Source organism: Chrysemys picta, chromosome 6 (assembly GCF_011386835.1).
Source record: "Chrysemys picta bellii isolate R12L10 chromosome 6, ASM1138683v2, whole genome shotgun sequence".
Classification (NCBI taxonomy): Eukaryota; Metazoa; Chordata; order Testudines; family Emydidae; genus Chrysemys; species Chrysemys picta.
This window is the reverse complement of record NC_088796.1, coordinates 16,789,912-16,815,234: the sequence shown is the minus strand read 5'-3', so window position 1 is coordinate 16,815,234 and position 25,323 is coordinate 16,789,912. Positions and strand designations below refer to the sequence as shown.

General features: G+C 46.1%; 1 protein-coding gene and 1 long non-coding RNA gene across 3 annotated transcripts in view; one reads left to right on the top strand and one right to left on the bottom strand.

Annotated features, from left to right (window-relative positions):
• Positions 1-696: 696 nt before the first annotated feature.
• Positions 697-8,437, bottom strand: LOC112059231 (uncharacterized). 2 transcript variants are annotated; one of them, XR_010602098.1, is made up of 3 exons: positions 8,156-8,437; positions 3,317-6,894; positions 697-1,120 (listed from the first exon to the last, which is right to left on the bottom strand). It is a non-coding gene; the product is annotated as an uncharacterized LOC112059231 (long non-coding RNA). The 2 variants fall into 2 exon arrangements; XR_010602097.1 differs by having other exon boundaries at positions 8,286-8,437.
• A 339-nt stretch (positions 8,438-8,776) lies between these two features.
• MEX3C (mex-3 RNA binding family member C) overlaps positions 8,777-25,323 on the top strand; it is a 31,370-nt gene continuing 14,823 nt past the window's right edge. Inside the window, exon 1 of the mRNA XM_005296870.5 lies at positions 8,777-9,533. Within this exon, the coding sequence (XP_005296927.3) occupies positions 8,852-9,533 (682 nt within the window). The 5' untranslated portion in view covers positions 8,777-8,851. The remainder of the gene's footprint in view (positions 9,534-25,323) is intronic.

Below are 25,323 nucleotides of genomic sequence, written 5' to 3'. Positions count from 1 at the left end.
GCCCCAGAAACACCCCGGGGCCCTGCCCTCGGCACCAGGTGTTAGCAGGCTCAGCCCAACAGGATCCAAGTGTGGAGGGGCTTAGTGTGGGGGGACCCAGGTGTGGCGTAAGAGGGTTTTGTGTGGGGCAATATGGGTGTGCGCAGCTCCGTGGGAGATCTGGATACCCAGGGGCTCGTTGCAGGGTTCCAGGTGCAGGGGTAATGGGACTCTGCAGGGGAGTCCAGGTGAAGGTGGTTGGGACTCAGCAGCGGGGGTCTGGGTGCTGGGGTGCGGGCCTTGGTGGGGTGGTGCCAAATGCAGCTGGTTGGGACTCAGTGGAGTGATGGGTCGGGGGGGGGGGGGAGGGAGGGCTCATTGAAGTGGTCCAGGTTCAGGGGGGGTGGGGCTCATCAGAGTGGGGGTTCGATGGGCCTGCTTAATGGGGCAGCCCCAGCTGCTGCTGAGGGGATGCCACATGCTGGGCTCCTGCGTCCCCTGCCTGCCATCTCCTTCTCTTCCCTATCCCCTCCCCCTTTCTCTCCCCATTGGGACCCTGCCCCAGTCTCTTCCCCTTCCTCTCCCCACTGTCCCGTCTAACTTTCTCCAAAAATCACAAAATATTCAGGTGGCTTGCAGTCTCAAGAGACCAGTCACTTATCCCAGATCAATTTGTAACTTAGATCTCACACCAAAGACAACGCGTGTAGCCAATCCTGTAATAAACTGACTAAAGGTTTATTAACCAGGAAAAACAAATAAAAGAGTTATTTACAGATTCAAGCAAACATATACACAAATGAATTACTATCTATGGTTCCTAACAATGACAGAGATGTAGTAATCTGTCATTTCGAAATATCTTTCAGGGCAGACCCAGGGATAACCCCTGGGGATCTCTGCCTTAGTTTAGTGTCTCTGGCCCTGTGAGAGAACCATTTCTTCTTGTGAGCATCTTTATATCACTTTCTCCTGGAGTTCAACCGATGGTACAAGGACTCCTGCATGCAACTTCTTCATGGGTGGATGCAGCAATCAACAAAGCTTTTTGTGCTAGATGGCCCATTAAGTCTTGATAGTCCTTCTTGATGCGTGGGGGGAACCACTTTCCTGTCTGAGTTCACAAGTGCAGAGCAGGCATCTTTACAATTATAAAACAAACTTATGTTACCTTGCAGCATGGAATACAGACATTACAGGTGAGATTAACGCATGCAGTAACTTATAAATATTTTATAGACTCTAATCACTAACTGCGTTCTTATAAAGCTAATACCTATTTTGAACAAAACTAACATACAGGTGAGCTGGTTTGGTTTCCAGCTATGACTTTGTCATAACTAATGCCTACAGCCTTGGCCAGAGCTCACAGTTGGTTTACCAGCACCACACTGTGATCAAGTCACCCCTTAACCGTCTCTTTTTTAAGCTAAATAATTAGAGACTCAAGGAGGTCAATGTATCAGGCACATTTTCTAATCCTTTAATCATTCTCGTGATTCTTTTGTGAACTTTGTCCTGTTTTTCAACATCCTTTTTTAATTTTGGACACCAAAACTGGACACAGAATTCCAGCAGCTGTTGCACCAAGTGCCAAATGCAAAGGTAAAATAACCTCACTACTCCTACACAAGACTCCTGTATTTATGCATCCAAGGATTGCTTTAGCCCTTTTGGCCACAGAGTTGTACTGAGAGCTCATGTTCAGCTGATTACCTACCACAACCCCCAAATCTTTTTCAGAGTCACTGCTTCCTAGGATAGAGTCCTCCATCCCATAAGTGTAGCCTATATTCTTTGTTCCCAGTGGTATACAATTGCATTTAGCCATATTAAGATGCATATTGTTTGCTTGCACTCAACTTACTAGGCAGGTCATTCTATATCAGTGACCTGATCTCTTCATTATTTACCACTACCCCAATTTTTGTGTCATCTGAAAACGTTCAGTGATGATTTTACATGTTCTTCCAGGTCATTAATAAAAATTCTACATAGCATAGAGCCAAGAACACATCCTTGCAGGACCCCACTAGAAACACACCTGTTTGATGATGACACCCCATTTACAATTACATTTTGAGACCTACCAGTTAGCCATCTTTTAATCCATTTAATATCTGCCTTGTTAATTTTATATCTTACTAGGCTTTTTTTTAAATCAAAATATCATGCAGTACCAAGTCAAATGCTGTACAGAAGTCTAAGAATATTGCATCAAATGTGTGATCTCATAAAAAAAGATATTAGGTTACTTTGAGCTATTTTCCATAAACCCACGTTGACTGACATTAATTATGTTACCCTCCTTTTCATTAATCAAATCTCAAAGCTGCTCCATTATTTTGCCCAGGATCAATGTCAGACTAACAGGCCCATAATTGCCCAGGTCATCTCATTTACCCTTTTAAAATATTGGCACAACATTATCTTTCTTCTAGTCTACTGGAACTTGCCTGGTGTCCAGTGATTAATGGTCCAGTGAACAACTCGGACAGCTCTTTTAAAGTTGTTGGATGCAAGTTATCCAGAGCTGCTGATTTTAAAATGTCTAACTTGAGTAGCTGCTATTTAACGTTCTCCTGCAATACTAGTGGAATTGAAAGAGCATTATGATATGACTACATCATCTGTTTTTCCCCAAATACAGAACAGTAATATTTATTGAAAGTTTCTGTCTATTCTGCATTATTATTGATAATTCTACCATTTCCCTCTCGTAATGGACCAATACCATCGTCAGGATGCTTTTTGTTCCTAATATACTTTAAAAACTCCTTATTGTCCTCTAAATTTGTTAGCCATAGGTTTCTCATTGTGTCCTTTTGCTTCATTTATCAATTTTTTACAATTCATAGCTTCCAAATTATATTAATTACTGTCAACTTCCCCTTTCTTCCATTTGTTGCATTATATTTTTATAGCTGCCTTCACTTCCCTTCTAAACCAGATTGATTTAAAAAATATATATATGTGGCTTTCCTCAATTGTGGGATTGTGTTTCTGGACAGTTAGTAAAGTTTTCTTAAACAATTGCCAATTACCATTCACATTTTTCTGATTGAATTCTTCCTCCCAGTTGGTTTGGCTCATAATTGTTTTGAAACATTTAGCAATATCCATGCAGTTCAAAGAGAAATTAATCTCAGAAATCTCAAAGGAGGAGAGTAAAGCCAGGTAAACTTGCAAAAGATGGAAGGTCATCCGACACAATATCAACACAGTTAGAGAATAGGATTCATAAGTACGATGGAGTCAGAGGAAGGTTTGGTTTTTTTCATGGGCAAGAAACTTGAAAGTATCAGGAGTGAAGACTAAAGAAGCACACACAACTCACCAAGCAGCTATCCTGAGGATGTAAACTCTGGAGTGTTGAGAACAAGATTGAGCTTTTCACCAGTCTTTGCAAGCAAATTGTTAAGGATGACTTGGAAATGAAGGCACCCGTTGGTCTCCTTAGCTACATTCACAAAAGGTCTTTAGATGCAAGAAACAGCACTGTATAATGTTGTGGTCTTCCTGTAACTGTAGCTGCTAATGAAAGGAATTTCAGTGAGCTAAAACTGAGCAAGAGCATCCACAGGGCAGAAAAAGGTTAAATGATCTGGCAGTTATTTCAATAGAGAACTTGGAAGCAAAACAGATAGACTGGGATGAGTTAATTAATGAGATTACTTCAGAGAAGGCTAGGAAGGTCCCTTTGTAAAAGTTCTTAGTGGTGATTGCATTTCTTGGTTTTTTAGAGTGGGGGCAGAGTTGAGTTTTGGGAACCCTCTCCTGGAGTCAGGGCCGGCTCCAGGCACCAGCCTGGCAAGCAGGTGCTTGGGGCAGCCGCCCCGGAGAGGGGCGGCACGTCCAGGTATTCGGCGGCAATTCGGCGGACAGTCCCGCACTCCCACTCGGAGCGAAGGACCGCCTGCCGAATCGCCGCCGCAGATCGCAATCGTGGCTTTATTTAATTTATTTATTTATTGGCTGCTTGGGGCGGCCAAAACCCTGGAGCCGGCCCTGCCTGGAGTCAAGCACTTAAGTTGTTTTTTACAAGAAATGCTGGAGGAGAAACCTCCTTTATAACTTTAGCCCAGTGGCTGAAGCACTAACCCAGGATACAGGAGACCTCAGTTCAATTCCTCATCTCTACCTAATGAGAGAAGGGATTTGAACAAAGGTCTCCTATCTCTTGGGACAATGCTCTAGCCACTGGGTTATTCAGATGTGGGACTCTCGCCTGTTGAAGGTGTTTCACTCTCGATTGTGTGTTCTGTTCTCCAGCTCAGACTTGCATTGCATGGTTCCCTTTAATGGCTGACAAACACTTGAAATGTTTGTACAAATGTGAGAGACAGATAAACTGTACACCCACCAACACTTGTATGCCAACTGTCTATTATTGCATTAGAAACTATAACAAAAGCAAATGTAATAATAAGCTTTACTTTTTTCTTTTTTGCTGTATTCAATAATATGCCTTAAATAGGGTGGATTTACCGAGGCTCTTGTACTGGGAATGAACAAAAAACACTGTTTGTGCTAGGGAAAAACTGAAGAGGGTGCATATACTAGCCCAACAAAAGTGCAGGGAAAATGCTTGTTCTTTCCACCCATGCGGAAAGAACAATTGGTCCTCCTCTGGTTCTATACTGAGTAAACATCCCCAATGCGGGTCAAAGGCCCAGAATGAGGAAGAAGAAAAATAATAATGTAAGAACTTTTTTTTTTAATGTGAGATTATTTTTTTATCATAGCCCTGATCCTGTAAACATTCATACACATTAGGCTTTGTCTACACTAGGACTTTTGTCAGCAAAATATTTGTCAGTCACGGGTGTCAAAAAAAACACACCCCTGACCAATGTAAGTTTCACTGACAAAAACAGTGGTGTGGACAGTGCTATGCTGGCAGAAGACATTCTCCCACTGACATATCTACCACCGCTCATTGGGGGTGGGTAATAGAGCAGCTACACGGGAGATGCCCTTTGGTGAGGAATGCCACTGGAAAATTCCAGAATATTAGCCAGGGGCTTTCATTTACTTTTGAGAGAGGACTGTTTCAGAGTTGTGAAACTTGTTGGAGGGTTCAAGGAAAATGGCCACAAGTATGTTTAGAACGAACGTTGGCGCACAGCTTACATGAAAGGCTGAAAATACTGTTATGAGCTGGTATCACGGGGTAGCCGTGTTAGTCTGTATCTACAAAAACAACAAGGAGTCTGGTGGCACCTTAAAGACTAGCAGATTTATTTGGGCATAAGCTTTCATGGGTAAAAACCTCACTTCTTCAGATGCATAGAGTGAAAGTTACAGATGCAGGCATTATATACTGACACATGGAGAGCAGGGAGTTACTTTGCAAGTGGAGAACCAGTGTTGACAGGGCCAATTCAATCAGGGTGGATGTAGTCCACTCCCAATAATAGATGAGGAGGTAGGTGTCAATTCCAGGAGAGGAAAAGCTGCTTCTGTAATGAGCCAGCCCCTCCCAGTCCCTATTCAAGCCCAGATTAATGGTGTTAAATTTGCAAATGAATTTTAGTTCTGCTGTTTCTCTTTGAAGTCTGTTTCTGAAGGTTTTTTGTTCAATGATAGTGACTTTTAAATCTGTAATAGAATGACCAGGGAGATTGAAGTGTTCTTACTGGCTTTTGTATGTTACCATTCCTGATGTCCAATTTGTGTCCATTTATTCTTTTGCGGAGGGACTGTCAGGTTTGGCCAATGTACATGGCAGAGGGGCACTGCTGGCACATGATGGCATATATAACATTAGTAGATGTGCAGGTGAATGAGCCCTTGATGGTGTGGCTGATGTGGTTGGGTCCTCTGATAGTGTTGCCAGAGTAGATATGGGGACAGAGTAGGCAACGAGGTTTGCTACAGGGATTGGTTCCTGGGTTGGTGTTTCTGTGGTGTGGTATGTAGTTGCTGGTATTTGCTTCAGATTGGGGGGTTGTCTGTAAGCGAGGACTGGCCTGCCTCCTAAGGTCTGTGAGAGTGAGGGATCATTTTCCAGGATAGGTTGTAGATCGTGGATAATGCGCTGGAGAGGTTTTAGCTGGGGGCTGTATGTGATGGCCAGTGGTGTTCTGTTATTGTCCTTGTTGGGCCTGTCCTGTAGTAGGTGATTTCTGGGTACCCATCTTGCTCTGTCAATCTGTTTCCTCACTTCCCCAGGTGGGTATTGTAGTTTTAAGAATGCTTGATAAAGATCTTGTAGGTGTTTGTCTCTGTCTGAGGGGTTGGAGCAAATTTGGTTGTATCTTACGGCTTGGCTGTAGACAATGGATCATATGATGTGTCTTGGATGGAAGCTGGAGGCATGTAGGTACGTATAGCGGTCAGTACGTTTCTGGTATAGGATGGTGTTTATGTGACCATCACTTATTTGCACTGTAGTGTCCAGGAAGTGGATCTCTTGTGTGGACTGGTCCAGGCTGAGGTTGATGGTGGGGTGGAAATTGTTGAAGTCCAGGTGGAATTCTTCAAGGGCCTCCTTTCCATGGGTCCATATGATGAAGATGTCATCAATGAAGCGCAAGTAGAGGAGGGGCATTAGGGGACGAGAGCTGAGGAAGCATTGTTCTAAGTCAGCCATAAAAATGTTGGCATACTGTGGGGCCATGCGGGTACCCATAGCAGTGCCACTGACTTGAAGGTATAAGTTGTCCCCAAATCTGAAGTGGTTGTGGGTGAGGGCAAAGTCACAAAGCTCAGCCCACCAGGCGTGCTGTGGCCTCATCAGGGATACTGTTCCTGATAGTTTGTAGTCCATCCTCATGTGGAATATTGGTGTAAAGTGCTTCTACATCCATGGTGGCCAGGATGGTGTTTTCAGGAAGAACACCAATGCATTGTAGTTTCCTCAGGAAGTTGGTGGTGTCTCGAAGATAGCTGGGAGTGCTGGTAGCGTAGGGTCTGAGGAGAGAGTCCAAATAGCCAAATAATTCATTTGCAAATTTAACACCATTAATCTGGGCTTGAATAGGGACTGGGAGGGGCTGGCTCATTACAGAAGCAGCTTTTCCTCTCCTGGAATTGACACCTACCTCCTCATCTATTATTGGGAGTGGACTACATCCACTCTGATTGAATTGGCCCTGTCAACACTGGTTCTCCACTTGCGAAGTAACTCCCTGCTCTCCATGTGTCAGTATATAATGCCTGCATCTGTAACTTTCACTCTATGCATCTGAAGAAGTGAGGGTTTTACCCACAAAAGCTTATGCCCAAATAAATCTGTTAGTCTTTAAGGTGCCACCAGACTCCTTGTTGTTATGAGCTGGGTGAAGCCTTGTTATAGGCTGAGTTAAAAACTTGTTCAAACTGATACGTGAATGTGCCCTTCATTTAAGATAGTCAGAGAAGGTTAAAGGCCCATACCTCAAACAGGTGGGGGTGGAGGGGAGGGAGGTTGTGCCTGAGTGAGAGAAAGAGAACACACAGCCAGACACCAATGACAGACAAGAACAGAGCAAGAGGCAGAAGTAGACAGCAAGAAAGCCAAACAGTAGCTGATGGGTAGTGTGACCCTGGGAAAAGCAAGAGAAAGAGAGCTTTGGAGGCAGTTAGCTAAAGGGCTTGAGTCTGTATAAGCTACAAAAGGAGCACTTTTGTTCTTAGTTCCTGCTGTGCGCTGAGAAGCAGGACTTTATGCATTCCTTGTAACTAAATGCAGATGCATCAAAGCGAATACCAGACTTCATCAATTTCTGCTTTGAAGTGGAGCATCCCCAGGGTCCTGAAATTTTACTAGTGGCTCGTGTCAAAAAGGGGCAACCCCACTCTCAAAGTGTACAGTTAGTGTTGTTACTGTTGCAGGAGTCAACCTCATGATGGTGGAGCACAAAAGCAGCCAAATGATACCCAGACCCCAATGCAGTATCTCAGCACACAGCCCGCATCGGCAGAGACTCAGACTTTCTGAACACAGACTGGAAAAGCTTGTTACAGGTATTCCGCATTTGAAATAAGAAGGTGCTGGTTTCAGAGTAGCAGCCGTGTTAGTCTGTATCCGCAAAAAGAAGAACAGGAGAACTTGTGGCACCTTAGAGACTAACAAATTTATTAGAGCATAAGCTTTCGTGGACTACAGCCCACTTCTTCAGATGCATCCGAAGGTGCTGGGATACTCGGGGAAAACTCACAGCTACTACCTGGATGCCCCAGGCACACGCACCATAGACACACACCCCGGCGGACTCCCAGGACACACGAGCCCGAGCACAGACAGACACCCAGACTCCGGGCACAGGCAGCCCCCAAGGGCCGCTCTCCAGCCAGCCACACACATGCTCAGGCGACCGAACCTCTTCTGTGGCCGCTCCCCGCGCACGTGTTCGCAGGCGGCTCCCCCGGGGCGCTTTCTCTATGCCAGCCCCGATGCCTCCTCTCCTAGCAGCAGCAGAGCCGCCGCCGCCGCCTGCGCGGCCGCCCTGACCTGACCCAGGCCGGGGGAGGAGGCGGAGGAAGGGAGATCCAGTACGGCCTCCTCGCCGTCACAATAAGCGCTGGGCCGCCCCAACAATCAGCGCCTGCTCATGCTCAAGGGCGGGGGGGGGGGGACAGACGCTTTCCTCCTCTCCCAGTCCTGCCCCGGCACCGGCTCCACCATCCAATCGCTCGGCGGGGAGAGCGGGGCGGGGCGGGGCTGCAGCTGCCTTCGCCGCCGCCTGCGGCTCTTTCTGGAGTGGGAAGCGATGGAACAAAAGAAGCGCTGAACGCGGCGGCGGCAGCAGCGCCCAGGCCGCGCCCGGTGCCCCCTGCCCCGCGTCACTCGGTGTCCCCGGCAGCGGCATGGAGGGGACGCTGCCCCTCTAGGCTCCGCGGCGGCGGCAGTAGGACCCGGACCTAGCCGAGCCCCCCGCCCCCGGCCATGCCGAGCGGCAGTGCCGCCGCCGCCGCCTGCCCCCAGGAGGAGCCCCCCGAGGCCCAGCGTCTGCCCCCGCCGCCGCTGCTGCTGCTCCAGCAGCCGGACACCCTGCTCCTGCGGGAGTGCCTGGCCGGGCTGGGCCTCCACGATCACGGCCTAGCGGGCAGCGGGGAGGCGGCCGCCCGGCAGCAGGCCCGGGAGCGGCTGGCGGGGCTGCCCCCGCTGCCTGATCCCGCGCGGGAGCCGGGGCCCGACGGGGCGGAGGAGGTCGAGGACGAAGGGGACCTGGAGGAGGAGCTGCTGGAGGAGGAGGAGGACCCGGCCTCGCTGCTGCTCTCCTCGTCCTCCTCTTCCTCGCCCTCGCAGCTGCCGCCGGGGGGGCCGCCGCCGCCTCACCCGCTGCTGCCCGGGCTCGGCTCCGTGCTGCTCTCCCCCGCCGCCGCCTTCGATGCCCAGGAGACGGCGGTGGCCGGGGTGCTGTACGGGGCGGACGATCCCCAGGGCATGATGGCGGCGATGCTGTCCCACGCCTACGGTGGCGGCCTAGGCGGGGGGCCGGCGGCGGCGGCAGCCCCGGCTCTGAACGGCGAGCAGGCGGCGCTGCTGCGGAGGAAGAGCGTCAACACCACCGAGTGCGTCCCGGTGCCCAGCTCCGAGCATGTGGCCGAGATCGTCGGCCGTCAGGGTGAGTCCCGCCCGGGCAAAGGGGAGTCGGGACGAGTCGTACCCGAGGAGAGGGGGACGGGGCCTGGGCGAGGCCAGCGGGAGAGGTGCGGGGCTGAGGCCTTCCCGCTTGGTAGGATTGGGGGGAGCGGAGAGAGCCTGGTGCGGGCGGGGAGGCCCCGGGCCCGGCTGTGCGAGAGCAGGCCTGGCTAAGCCTCGCAGGTGAGGCTGTGGCTCGACCGGAGCAAGGAGGCCCCGGTGAGGTGCCTGGGACTGAGAAGTTGGGGCGGGCTCGGGTAGGCTCCCTGGGGATGGGGTAATCCCGGGGGAGCCCCCTGAGGGGGTTAGTCATGGGTAGAGGTGTGGCCAGCCTGGCAGGTGACCGTGGGAGGATGTTATAAGGGGGGCTGGGGACTCTGGGTCTGCGGGAGGGGGCGCCCTAGCGAGGTGGATGCCCATGTGAGGATCTGCTAGGGTGTGGGGGGCTTTCCACGGAAGATGGCTGGCGACCAGCCCCTGAAGAGGGGACCTGTGTTGGTGTGAACCTTGGTCAGGAGACTTGGTATTCCCAGAGGAGAAGCTGGGTGAGGGTTGAGCCTTGCCAGGAGATTAGGCAATAGCATGCCGGATGGGTGAGCTGAGCTCTGTGGGGACTGGGCCACAGTTCCTGCCGGGAGTTGGGTGGGATGAGCTTTCTGAGGGGTGAGCACTAGGTTGGTAGGGCAAGTTCTGCCAGGGCAATGGGCAGTAGTGCCTGGGGTGGGGAAACTTGAGGAATGTCAGAGCCACTACAATCACTGTCAGGCAAGGTGGTGGTGAGCATTTATACTAAAAGGAATAGGACTGTGGGGAGGTGAAATTTACCAGTCAAGCGGCCTGAAGTATGGGTGCACCAATGGGACAGGATGGCAGAACTGAGCTGGCACAGAACAGCTCTGGTAAAATGGGGAAACAGGAGTCTGCTTAACAGATTGGCGTTACTTGATTTTAGCCAAGGAATACCGAGCCATGGCAGGTAAATAGTATAATGGCTAACAAGGGTCAGGCTGGAGACTCTTGCCTACATGCTCGGGGTTTTACTGATCGCCATATTTGGGGTCGGGAAGGAATTTTCCTCCAGGGTAGATTGGCAGAGGCCCTGGAGGTTTTTCGCCTTCCTCCGCAGCATGGGGCAGGGATCGCTAGCAGGAGGGTTCTCTGCCAATTGAAGTCACTAAGCCACAGGATTTGGGGACTTCAACAGCAGAATCAAGGGAAGGGGTAGGGACGGCTTTGTGGCCTGCAGCATGCAGGGGGTCAGACCAGATGATCATAATGGTCCCTTCTGACCTTAAAGTCTATGAGTCTACTAACTAGACATGGAGGGGTATAGTATAGCTTATTCCAGGGAGAGGGGATGCTGGACAACTGCTGGAGTATAAACCAGCACAAGCCACTGTAGGGAGGCAGAGGTACGGTTGTGAAGGGGTAGCGCTGTAATCTCTTCTTCTGGGCAGGCTGTTAGAATCAAAGACTGCTTGGTTAAACTTGATAAGGTTTTTTTTTTTTTTTCAGTTTTAGTAACTGCAGCTATTCAGGTTTGCATAATGGCACGAAAGAGCTGAATGAATGCCTCTCTTCATTCTCAGTCAGTGGGGTAAATTCTCCAACCAGTCCCTTAAACTAACTCCCCCAGTCTTTGATTTAGTTGGGGATTGGTCCTGCTTTGAGCAGGGGGGTGGACTAGATGACCTCCTGAGGTCCCTTCCAACCCTGATATTCTATGAGTATCTTTTTGTTTGGGGATACAATACCTGGGGCTCGGGGTTGGTGGGAACAGGACTTTGCATGTAATAAAACATGAGACTGGAATGGCCTGGGAAGCCTGCATAAAGAGCCGAGTGCAAGAATAGTTCAGGCTCATACATTTAGTGGTGATTACTTGTTTGTGTGTGTTAAACTTTAAACCAGAAATTTCAATATAATCTGCTTGAGTACAAATAGCTTTTTACTTTCAGTGTGGTGGTTTTTTAAAATACAATTTGTGGTAAAATTGAGTTTGAAATTTACTAACTTTAGGCCAGTTTCTGCAAACACATGCATGTGAGTAGTCTCTTTGGCTTCTGTGGGTATGTGAATGAAGATAGTCACTTGCCTGAATGTTTCCAGAATTGCATGCTTAGTCCTTTATTATGACAAACTTCCATTCATGCTCATTCAGACAAATAAGATGATGAGACTTCCACCGTTAGCAAACATAACGGGGAATAAATGTGTGTTATTTCCCTTGTTGCTATTTTTAACTGTTGCTTGTTTGACTAAGTGTTCTTGCCCTCACACTCCAGTTTTTGCTTCCTGTTGATGTTACTGCAAAGTCACATGTTTGTTTTTCAAATCATGCTTTCATGATAAGGCCATGCTTGTGATGTCACAGATTCAGTATTGTCACTTTCTTGTGGTATCAAGGTGGGAGAGAGAGATGGGGGTGTTGGTAAGATCATTTCATGCACAAGTGTTTCTGGTAAGAATATTAAAAGCATTTTTTTAATTTGTAAAGGGGGAGGGCCTAAATGATCAAACGTGGTTGCCTAAAGTTAGGTGCCTAGACAAAAGCACTCTGTTCCCTTCCCTTTTTTGTATTGCATTGTTTACATTTTCTGATTGAGTTAAACTACACAGTCCATGGTATTTCCTCAAAACAAAGTTAACTAAATAGTAAAAATAATTAATACAAAATAAGTGGCGCTAACAAGATGCATTCTAAACACAGTTCATTCACTGGGTGTACTTTTCCCTATCCTTTGTCTGTTATCTGTTTGGACTGTAAGCTGCTCAGGTCAAGGGTTTTCTCTTTATTTGTTCATGAAAAGCCTATACACAAATACCCTTTTTTATTTAATCATTTCTGTGGTATAAGTAGTTGAAGTGTTCATTTAACAAACTTCAAAATCAAATGTTTACAGATTATTAGAGTAGAAATATGCCCCTTGATTCCCCATGGGACAGGGTTGACTACACAGATCTGAGACCCTTTCTTTAAAAGCGTGTCCATGAAAGCAACAAATAATTTCAGTATTCAGAAGTGAAAATGCTTTTCCAGGAAATAAACACAAGTGACTGATGACTTGGTCACGCATAACGGAAAACAGAATTGAAAAATGTTTTCTGTATTTCTCTTCCTCTTTCAGAGGATCATAGAAATTAGATGTGAAAGACTCATTAGGTATGCAGTCTATTCTACACCGGTTTAAGATTGTTCCTTGTAGTATATTCTTCAGTACTTTTTTCTTGTTTTAAATGTCTCTCACAATGGAGTTTGAATGAAAACCGGATCTTTGTTCCTGAAGTGTTCATCTGCTCTGCCTCCTTTATTCCTCAGCTGACATCATACTTTTTAGTTTGTGATAAAACACTTAGTTGCTGTGGAGAAGATCATGCCAAAAACTGAATGATGGCTTCAGAAGAGGACAAGTAGCAGAAGAGAGAACTCAGGATTTTCGTTACTATCTTCTCCAAAAACACGGTCATAAAAGCATTGCTTTTCTTAAAGATGTATTGGCAACTCATTAAAGGAAGTCTGTACTTCAGATTGCTAAACAAATAGTTGGTTTAAAAGTGGTATACTTATCAAAGGAATTTTCAAAGTTGTATTTAGAAATACCTGTTACTCTTCCAGTATCTCTATTTATTAAATAGAACTGTTCTCATGCGCAGACACAGTCTACCCTTGTATTGATAGAGCAGTGATCCCGAACTTGATTGGTTCATGGACCACCTTCTTAAAAAAGTGTGTTGAGGTGAATGGATAGGACATCAAGCTCACACACAACAGTTTGGAACCACTCCTTTTGATGCTACATTCTGCCTTCCTTGTGTCCATTCCAGTATTAGTAAGGACACTGCAACTGCACTGTTGAATGTGGTTATCCCATCATATCTCCTGAAAATCTGGTTGCTTTCTGATTTTGAACTAATACAGCTTCTATAATACTATGCAGAGGTCTCCTGTTTTTATAATTCTTTTGTTTAATAAAAAGAATATTTGCATGCAGTGCTGATGCAATTTAAAGGTGACCTGTGAATGCTCTTACAATTGGATTTGTGTCCGTGTGTGTGTGTGTGTGTGTGTGTGTGTGTGTAGCTCTATTTTGTACAAAGAGAACCTGGAAGGTGTTTGTTTCCTGATTGTTTAATCGCTGCAATATCAGGAATGTCAAATCTGGTGTGGGTTTTCCTGGAGGACTCATAGGGGTCTAAGGAGCATGTTTATTGTGTGTATTTAAAAGGAAGAGCTAGGGTGATTGGAACTTAACAAAAATGTTCTTTAGCCAAGCTGAATTTTTAATGGGTGGCGGGGGAATGGACTACCAGCATTCTTTATATACCATAGCAAAGCAAAAAAGGTGTAAGCTGACTTCTATTTGTCAGTTATATTTAAACTTACAAAATACTTGTATTATATATTAAAAATGCTAACTTATGCAGTACTTTTAAAATATTGATACAGCACTTACCCTTCTGGATTGCTATTCCCACAACCCTCCCACTTTGGGGACTTGTGCTGGGAACTGACAGATATCCTTAATGCCTAGATACTGGAGCAATTGGAGGCCATGTCTACATTGCGAACAGTATAACGGCATCAGTACAGCTCCATAGTGATGCTGCTGTAACTCCATAGCGCTGATAAATAACTACAGCAATGGGAGGGATTTTTTCATCACTGTAAGAACTCCACTTCCCTGAGCAACAGGAGCCAACTTTACTGATTTCAGAGTGGTAGCTGTGTTAGTTTGTATCAGCAAAAACAATGAGGAGGCCTTGTGGCACCTTAGAGACTAACACATTTTTTTGGGCATAAGCTTTCGTGGGCTGGAACCCACTTCATCAGATGCATGGAGTGGAAAATACAGGAGCAGGTATAAATACATGAAAGGATGGGAGTTGCCTTACCAAGTGTGAGGTCAGTCTAACAAGACAATTCAATTAACAGCAGGATACCAAGGGAGGAAAAATAACTTTTTAAGTTTTATAAGTTAACTGAAGCATTCTTCTGTCAACCTAGCTTGGTTTACACCAGGGGTTAGGTTGGCATAGCAGTGGCGCTCGGGTGTGCATTCACACCCCTGAGTGCTGTAGCTGTGTTGACCTAATTTTAAAGTGTAGTTCAAGCTGAAGGAGCTGTGTTGTGTCGATATATTCAGCAGGTTTACACTAGTGTGGACACCCTGCACTACTGCAAATTACAGAGGTTCTGTTGATGTAAGTTGCAAATCTGCACTTCTCTTGTGTAGACAACGCTTCATTGAGGGCTCCTACTTCAGGCCTGGTCTACACTTAAAACCGGTCAAGCTAGATACTGCACTTGGGGTGTGAAAAATCAACACCCCATAGCACCATAGTTAAACCAATCTAATCCCTGATGTGGATGCAGCTTGGTTGGTGGAAGAACATTTAAGTCGACCTAGCTACCATAGCTCAGGGAGCTGGTGTTCGTACAGTGACAGAAAAACCCCTCCAGTTGTTGTAGTTTGTATCTACACTACGGGGTTATAGCAGCGTAGCTATGGCACCATATTATGTCTCTCTAACACCCGTAGTTTAGACGTGGCCTTAGTGACCTAGTCGTATACGTTTCAGTCCTAGTCTTCATACTGCGAGCATTCACGTCCCATTAGAAAACACGTGGAGGAAGGTATAACCCATTTGTTCCAATGAATTCATGCATTGTTTCCCAAAACAATACGTTTTCCTTATAAATTCTGAAACCCCTAAGATTTCCACAGGCCTATTGAGCACTGGCAGAAAGGAGGGGAGGATAGCGACCTGCTGGCTGGCTTGACAAAGGAAGGGTTAAATAACTTGCACGAGGTCACATAAGTCTGTAGCCAAACTCAGAAAACTGTTGACTTGGGCTGCCTACTTGGGCCCCAACATTGCTAATAGAAGTGGGGATTTAAAAAACAAAAACAGGGCAAAAATGTGGTTTAGGGGGCAGTGGTGGAAGGAGATTGGGTGAAGCCTTCCAGAGGTTCCAGACATACAAGATTTTGAGGAGGAAAAATAAACTACAGAAGTTTTGTCCACAGTAGACTTATTTACCTCCTAAAACTTCCTACTGTTGCTACCATGGATACGTTTCCCCTGGTGAAAGCTCTAGTGTAGACAGAGTAAATAACATATATAACTGCTAGTGCTTAAAAACAAACAAACTGTTGTCACTGTTAAAAGTGGGAACCATTTTACCACCTGCAGTAGTTAACATATTGTAATATTTTTTTCACATCTAGACCTTCCCATCCAGCTCACACCTGAAGTGTACAGATTTTCCATTTATATAGCTTGCCAAAGATCTTGCGTAGATGTTCACACATGAAAATCCACAAGTCCAGACTAATGTACTTCTAAACCACACTGGACTAACTGGTCCTGGGGGAAACTATTTCACAAGCTGCATCATCAAATCTACCGGATCTTGAATGTTTCCCCATATGTTACATATGGACTCAACAATCTGAGCAAGACCCTGACCCCAGTGTACCTCTAGATGCAGTGCTTCAGCGGGATCAGTAAGGTGCCTCTTTTTAAAACCTATTTTGTAAGAATTGAGCTGAAAGGTCAAGGGCCAGTTCTCATATGCAGATGAAAAAGATGATAATTTGGGGGGAACCCCATAAGTTTACAACCCAATGCCAGTTCAGAATTCTACTTCATTTCAAGTTTCAGATATTTCTTTAAAAGGAAGCTCTCCCCAGATACCCTCTGTCTATCCAGGTATTTAACTGTCCATATTTTTCCACACACACACACTTTTCCTGAATTCATAATACATTATATCTGCATACTTTAAGTCTCCTAGGTTGATGGTACAAACCATATGCTACTGCTGTTTCATATGAGGCTCCGTGTCCTAGGCAGCAAACTGCCAGGAAACTCTACTGCCCTCAAATGCAAGAGGGCAGTATCCCTTTTTTGGCATTGATGACTTGGAAGTTGTGCACTATGGGGGTTTGAATTGAAAACACATCAGTACTAGTCAAGGCTGTTGAGAGGGCAGTTGACAATTGGGCCTTCTGACCTAAAGGGTTACCTAGGGAGGTATCTTGGTTTTCTTGCTTGGGCAATCAGGGTGCATATTGAGACTGCCTTCTTCCCACAGTTGGCCTCCAAAAACTGACCAACTTCATTAGAAAAAAAGAATAGGAGTACTTGTGGCACCTTGGAGAACTTCATTAGGCAGTTCAGGCTTGCGTCCATTGTTTCCTACCTTTTCCCTCCAGACCGAATTAAGCCTCTTGGCTTAAAGGTGCCTACTTTTGTATAGTTATTGGAGTGACTCACAGAAAATACCTCAGTTTTTATGTGGAAGGTGACCTTTATAAATAGATTGCAAGTTCTTTGGGGCAGGGACTGTCTTCGTTCTGTTGGTGCTAGGCGCTGTACAGTGGGGTCCTGGTCTGTGAGTAGGGCTCTGTGGTGCTACAGTAATACAAATAATAAAAGGTGTCGCTCTCTGGTTTTTCTGTTGGGCCAAAGGTGTTTTCAGAGTGCCTGGCACTGGTTGCCACTCATCTCTGGTATTAGCATATTCTTCTCATGAGACTTGCAGACTGTTGCAGTCTGCAGATTTATAACATATTGATAGTTGAATGGGGCCTTGTACCTACCCAAATAACTTTTCAGAAGGGCTAGCATGGACTGCCCTAGGGCCATTTCTTCCAGAATAGAGCTTAAGTGTCCCTGAATCAGTCTTCCTCTGAGAGCTTAATCTAAAATCAGTGAGCTCTTACCTCAGGCTAATGGAGTAGATGGCCGCTCCTCATGTGAGACACTTTTATAAAAACTTATTTCAAGTTAGCAAGGTTAGTTAGCAACAAATTTCACTCTAAATATGGATGACATTGGAGCTCTGCTGATTATTCTTCAATTTGTCTGCAAGCTGCCACCATGTGTTGAAGTGAGGTTTTTTTCAGTATTTCATCCCCAGCTATTGTAATTGTAACAGATGTTTCTTGGTTGACGATCCTATCACCGGAGGCTGACCAGATAGGGTTGGTGGAATGTGTGGGAGACTAAGTTCCGTATAAGTGTTCAGGAGCTGAAAGTTATAAAGTGAGCTCTAAAATCTCTGCCACAGATCAATGGCTGCATTGTTCAAATGCTAACAAATAGACAGAACTACAGCTGTATATTACATCAACAAAAAAGGAGGTGCAATTCTGGCAGGAGACATTGGCTTTGTGGGATTGCTGACTGCCCAAGTGCATCCCCTATTTCTCAGTCTGGAAGGCAAAGAGAACACAGTATCAGTTCATAGGCTTCAGGAACATCACAGTTGATAGATTAAACAGATGGGTCTACTGTTCAAGAAGTAGGGCCGTGCATCCATAGCCCTCTTTGTGATGAGCCTCCGTGCATGTCCTTAGCTGATTGTCTATTTATTCCACCACTAGTCATAAAGATAGACAGAGCCTGAGTTATACTGGTTGCTGCAACATAGGCCAAATGTAATTATTACACAATATTTTTGTGGAGCCTCAGTATTTCTTGCCATTATCTTCAGACCTGCTATCTTGCCTTCCATTCCAGTCTGGAATTGCTTTGTCTTGCTGTTTGAATCATGAGACATTTAATTACTTTTGACCTCACATGTCTTATATAAGTGCAGAAAATTCTGCTGCTGTTTAGAAAATAATCTTCATTGAAATTTTACTTTCAGAAATGGAAAAGGCTTTTTCTAAATAGCCCATATCTACATACTACCTCCATATCCTGTACAGTAACTCCTCACTTAAAGTTGTCCCGCTTAACATTGTTTCGTTGTTAGGTTGCTGATCAATTAGGGAACATACTCATTTAAAGTTGTGCAATGCTCCACCCTTACGTTGTTTGGCTGCCTGCTTTCTCCACAGCTGGCAGCCTCCCTACGTGCGCCACCCGCCGGCAGACCCCGCGGATCAGCGCCTTCCCCCGCCTCCTGCCCACGGCACTCAGCTGGCTTGCGGCGTTTTGGAGCCAGGAGGGGGAGAGGAGGAGTGAGGACTTGGCGCGCAGGCTCCCACTCCCTCCCCTGCTTCCTGAACGCCGCAGGCCAGCTGATTGCCGTGGGCAGGAGGCGGGGGGACGGACGGGGAGTCTGCGCCAAGTCCTCGTTCCTCCCTCCTGCCTCCTAAATGCCGCAAGCCAACTGATTGCCCTGGGCAGGAGGGAGAGGGAAGGAGCGAGGACTCGGCGTGCCTCCCTCCTCCCTCCCCTGTCTCCCAAATGCGGCAATCAGCTGGTTTGCGGCTTTAGAAGGGAAGGGAGGAGCCAGGAGGCAGCGTGTGAAGTAAAGGGGGAGGAGGCGGGTCAAGGGTGGGGGCTTGGGGAAAGGGGTGGAGTGGGCAGGCTGAGGGTTGTGCCCCTGCCCCTAGTGCTTGCAGAGTAGGGGAAGCTGCCCTGGAACCTAACCCCCCATTTACATTAATTCTTACGGGGAAATTGGATTCACTTAACATTGTTTCACTTAGTCGCATTTTTCAGGAACATAACTACAATGTTAAGTGAGGAGTTACTGTATTATGGACATCTTAGTGGATTTGAAAGTCTCAGCCTTTTCTAGTCTTACGTCAAGGGTATCTATTACTTCAGCATATTGTCTTCCAGTGGACAGCCCTGTTTTCAAGCATCTGTAGTGGGATGACTGTAGAGGTCTAGTCTTCCCACTGGTCAAATAATCTGATATACAATGGGACCCCAGCTGGTGCTGACAAGGTTGATGGGTGCCAGTTTAGGTGTTTACCTTGTAGGTGAATATTTATCATTCTACTTATATTTTTATTTGCACTTACAGCTGAGAAGAATGAGTTGCAGACTTTCCTCATCCCTGATTTATACCAAATGTGGTGTTTGAATTCTGTCTAAGCACTCATTGTTCTCCTCACAACACTCCTTTGAAGTGGTCAGGTACTATTACCCCTATTTTACTGATGATGAACTGAAGCACAGGTTAAATGACTTGTTCAAGGTCACACAGTCTGTGGTAGAGCTGAGGAGGCCAAGTTCAATTCACAGTCCCAGGCTAGTGCCTCAGTGACCATCCTTGCTTTATGAAATAACCTGAATCAGACCATTAATCATGTGGAGTTGTTTCCAAAATTTCATTCTCACGTGAAGGAAATGACTCTATGTATGCCGTAGATGTCGAAAGGTCTTTGAGTTTTTATTTGACTAAGTCAGTTAGGAAATCCTCAAGACTTAGTGTGAATAAAGGGCACAGTGTAAAGAAAACTGCTTCATTCAATCAGTGCCTGTATAGGACTTTATGCTTTGGGCTTGGGTGTCTACCTCATGACATTCGAATTTACACTTCTAGGGCAAGGCAGTATTGAATGTTCACCTCATAACATGTCTATCATAGCAGTCTGCTTGGCTGTTACCTGTTCTGTACACAGACTTACACAGCATTACTCTCCTGACGTGGGCACCTAGAGCCAACTTTCAGAGAGCGGTTCTACTATCTTTGTGTAAACTAGAAGTTGTCAGCACACGTTCCTGAATTGCTAGAATTGTACTCTGTGCTACACTTCCTATGGGGAAAGTAGAGGCTCCTTCAAAGAATCTGTTGTTCGTAATTAGTGGCTCTCTGAGAGTGTGGCCTTTATCTAGTCCCATCATGTCTTCTGTATTCTTTAGTCTTGCTAGAGTGATTGGGGCAACACAACCATTACATAATCTTACCCCAGCTGCTCAGTGCTATGAGAGGGCACTTGTGCAGACACCACAGGTTTAACAGGGGTGGAGTTGGGGCCATATCCCACCACTGTGAACCCACAGAAGCAAAATTCTTTAAGAACCACCGTTGCCATGGTAAATAAGTGATTTCTCCATTGTCCCCGTCCCCCTCAAATTTTTTTTACTTGGATGTTTTGCAAGGAGCCTTCACAAGTCCATCTTAAAGAGTTGGAGGATCCCTGATCCTACAAGACGCAGAGTGCTTTCAGTTGTCATCAAAACCAATAGGGAGTTCAGCACTATAGATCCCTCATTTATTTGTAGCATCTGTAGGCCCCAACTAAGGCCAGGACTCCTGGCAGTAGGCACTATACACACGTAAGGAAAAGCCCTGTCTCAAAGAGCTTACAATCTAAAATCTTGGATAAAACCCTTTGGCCCAATACATTTTTGGCTCGTACTGAAAGTACTCAAATATAAGGCCAAAGTCCAAAAGAGCGGACATTGATGCGTTATAAAAAGGAAACAACTAAGCATGACTAAATTATAATGAAAGTGTTGTAAATAGCTATGCAAAGAATGAATCAGTATAGAAATGTTCCACAGGTCAGTAAAAGGACTCCAGATAATGCAGTGTAATTAAGTTACCACTGCAATCAGAATTAAGTGTTTAATGAGTGGAGGGACCAGAATGTCATCTTTATCAAGTTATTTTAACTTTTTTAACATGCGAGACCCACACGTTGTCTTTCTCCCACTTGGAAAAGTCCCTCCAGAGCTCCACTTCCTCTTTTTTTGTACCTTTCAATAACTTACTTTCCTCTAGTATTGTTTGCCTTTATGGTAGAGCTCTGCAGTGGGACTGGGGTATCGTAGAACCCACTGCCATGGGGAGCAGGGTAAAAATTCAAGAAACAATGTGGGAGCCGGTGGGAGTGGATATTGCAGGGCAAGATGGAAGCGGGATTAAAAAATAATCCCCTGCAGGGCTCTACTTTGTGGTACTATTGTATTTGCAACTAGAAGTAAAAGAGGAGGCATCTCCTGTTTCTGTAGCCACCTCTCTCAAAAACAGGCTAAACCTAATTTCACCTCAAACTTGATGGCAAAGGGATCCATATGTCTACCTTGACATCACACATTTTGAAAATAAATTACTCAAGAACTGCTTCCATGAGTCGTGAAAACCCCCATTGCAACAAGCTTGGAACCATCTAGAAGAGCACTGCCAGTTGGGGCTGTGTGAGTCGCGACCGTGGGCTCAAACATTCAGAGGAAAGTTATGAAAGAGACAGCCGACATGGGTGATGGTGTGAAACTGACAAAGTTAAAAGGACTGACCATTTGTCTGCTGTGTCATCGTCTTAAGTCACTACCTACCAGGAATCAGCAGTGTAGATGATAGGCAGATATCTGATCCTTCAAATTTGTCAACATCTGCACCATCTTTAAAGCATCACATGTCAGAGGCGGCCTGAGAGTCAGTCTCTTTTTCCCTCTTCTTTTGAGTACCATCTGATCCATATGGAATGAAGTGCAATTGCTATGGCTCATTGAGGTTTAGAATTTAGAGGCTGACCGTGCAGCCCAATCAAGGGGCAGCATGGTACAGAAAGAGGTCGCTGCCTGGGACACAGGAGGCACCCTGGGATCTGGTCTCGGTTCTGGGACAAACTGCTGTGAACTTGAGCACGTCACTTCACCTCTCTGTGCCTTTCTCCCTTCCTGCCTTTTGTCTGGTCTGATTAGATTGTGAGATTTTTCAGTAACCTTACTGTGCGATTGTATAGTCCCTAGTACAATGGAAGCCCCAGTTTTTGAGGTCTGTAGGTGCTACTGCAGGAGCGGGCAAACTTTTTGGCCTGAGGGCCGCATCGGGTTTTAGAAATTGTATGGAGGGCTGGTTAGGGGAGGGGGGGCGTGGCCTGCCTCCTCCCCACTTCTCACCCTCTGATGGCCCATCCAACCACCCCTTTTCCCTGTCCCCTGACGACCACCACCCTGAACTTCCCTGCCCTCTATCCAACTCCTCCCCCCCCCTCTCCCCCGGCTCCCTGCCCCTTTACCGCGCTGCCTGGAGCACTGACCGGTGGCTGACGGCGCTACAGCCACACACCGCGCAGCACAGAGCACCGGGTCCGGCCGGGCTCTGCAGCAGCGCTGCCCCAGGAGCTCGCAGCCCAGCCGCCCAGAGCATTGTGCCCGCAGCAGGGTGAGCTGAGGCTGCGGGGGAGAGGGAACAGCAGGGGAGGGGCAGGGGGCTAGCCTCCTGGGCCAGGAGCTCAGGGTCCGGGCAGGAGGGTCCCGGGGGCCGTAATTTGCCCACCTCTGTGGTACTGCAATCTAAACAAAGTTCACTCTGTGCTGCTTATCTTTACTTGGAAAATTGTTTAAAAGTAGCTGCTACAACCAGTGCCAAGCCTGCTCTCTGTGTGCTTCTAAGTCTTCTGGGACTTGAAGCGACTGATCAGTTTTCTGCCTCAGGGTGTCTCAAGGACACTCCCTGTCTGATTCCTTTCGATGGCAATGAGACCCTGAAGTCCAGGTGCCTAGATCCTGAAACAAATGCATCTGCCGTCCTGACTCCCCTCTCCCCCTAGCTGCTTAGACATGTTCCCCTCCAGAGTGCACCTGGCTGCAGGAGCTCTGGCTTTCTGGGAACACCCTGGCACAGTGTGGCAGGAGAGTAAAGCAAGAAACCATTTAGCAAAATAATTTAATATACATACAAACTCTTTAAGAGTAAAGAGTGTGGGAAAACAACACCACTCCTGAATGCAGTCCTTTGTGACCTTAGTGCCTCCGTGAATCCTTTAGACCTTGCAACTCTTCCAGCCTTCTGGCAGTGAAATGGCCTGCTTTTCATAGAGAACATTCCAGCCTCTGACTCCTTTCTGTGCTTCTGTTTGGGGAATTTCCAGGCTGAAACCCCCTTAGATTCTGGGCAGAGTTCTTCAGCACCCTGCTGCCATACTTGCTGTTCCACTGAGGTAAAGCCATTCAAGGTTGATGCCCCTTGATTGCTCTGTAACAGTTTCCCAGACACATTGGGTAGGAAGTTCCTGCGGCACAATGAATGCTCACAGCCACGGTACAGTTCCATTGAAAATGGAAGTTGTAATACAACATGGCTTTCACAAAGCAAAAATGGAATTTCAGTTGACACAGATACATCCACCAAACTGTCACGGTAGCTGTTTCTTTAAATGGGAAATGTAGAAGAACCTCAGTAGTCTGGGGGAGGAGAAGGAGGAAGAGGTTCTAATCTTATTTTTCTCACTACAAAAAAAATATTGGAGACTTAAACTATGTCTACACTACAGACCTTACAGCAGCACAACTGTACCGCTCTAGCGGTGCGTCTGTAAGGTCTCATGTGTAGCCGCTCTCTGCCGCCGGGTGGGAGAGAGCTCTCCCCCGGCATAATTAAACCACCCCCAATGAGCGGCGGTAACCATGTCGGTGGGAAACGCTCTCCCACCGACATAGCGCTGTCCACACCAGCGCTTTTGTTGGTCGAGGTGGTTTGTTTGGTTTTCATCACCCTGACTAACAAAAGGTTTGCTAACAAAAGTGATAGTGTAGACATAACCTTAGGTTGCGCCGATCTCAAGACCTCTAGACAGACTTATGTGAAGTTCTGGGGAAGAGCCAGTGGTTCTGGTATGCAGATACCAATAATATAGGGGAAGATACGAGAGCGGTCCTGAAGGCCAAAATTAGGCTGCTATGTAAGAGATTAAAGTCCTGGATCCACATGGTAGCATTCTTTGAAATGCTTCCAGTTCCACACATGAGGCCAGTTAGACAGGCAGAACTTCAGGGTCTCAATGCATGGAAAAGATGATGGTATAGGGAAGGAGGGTTTTAGGTTTATTAGGAACTGGAGAACCTTTTGGGGGGAAAGGAATCTATACAGGAAGGATGGGCTCCACCTAAGCCAAAATGGAACCAGATTGCTGGCGTGTAAAATTTAAAAAAGTTGTAGAGGATTTTTTTTTTAATTTTATTTTTTTAAACTAAGGGAAATTCAACAGATGCAGAGGCGCACACTGTTTGGGCAGAGACATCCCTGAGGGTAGATGTTGATAAAGTACAGGTAGGAATTGAGAGGAAACAGTCAAATGAGAGAGTCTCATTCAATTAAATCACATGAAGGCACACAACTTAATGTTGACAAATTGTATAAATGCTTGTATACAAATGCTAGAAGTCTAAATACTAAACTGGGCTACCCCTCTGATACTTGACTAATCTATTAGAATTTTTTGAGGGAATCAACAAGCATGTGGACATGGGTGATCCAGTCAATCGGTGTACTTGGGTTTGAATAATAAGAGTATTTGGATTTTTAGAAAGCCTTTCACAAGGTCCTTCACCAAAGTCTTTTTATGCAAAGTAAGCAGTCATGGGATAAGAGGGGAGATCCTCTCATGGATCAGTAGCTGGTTAAAAGACAGGAAACAACGGGTAGGAATAAATGTTCCGTTTTCATAATTGAGAGAGTTAAGTAGCAGGGTCCCCTAGGGGTCTGTAGTGAGGCCAATGCTGCTCAGCATATTCATCAGTGATTTGGTTAAAGGTGTAAACAGGGGTGGCAAAGCTTGCAGAGGATACAAAATTACTCAAGAAAGTTAAAGCCAAAGCAGACTGTGAGGAGTTAGAGGGATTTCATACAACTGGGTGACTGGGCAACGAAATAGCAGATGAAATTCATTGTTGATAAATGCAAAGTAATGCACATTGGAAAACATAATGCCAACTGTACAGATACAATGACAGGTTCTAAATTAGCCATTACAACCCAAGAAAGATCCTTGAATCACCGTGGATAGTTTTTTTTTTTGAAAAAATCCACTCAATGTGCAGTATCAGTCAAAAACGATGACAATATTGGGAACCGTTAGGAAAGGGGTATAGACAGACAGAAAATATCATAAAGACACTATATAAAACCATGATATGCCCACACCTTGAATAGTGTTTGCATTTCTGGTTGCCCCATCTCAGAAAAGATATATTAAAATTGGGAAAGTTACAAGACGGGCAACAAGAATGATTAGGGATATGGAACAGCTTCCATATGAGAAGAAATTAAAAATACTAGGACTGTTCAGCTT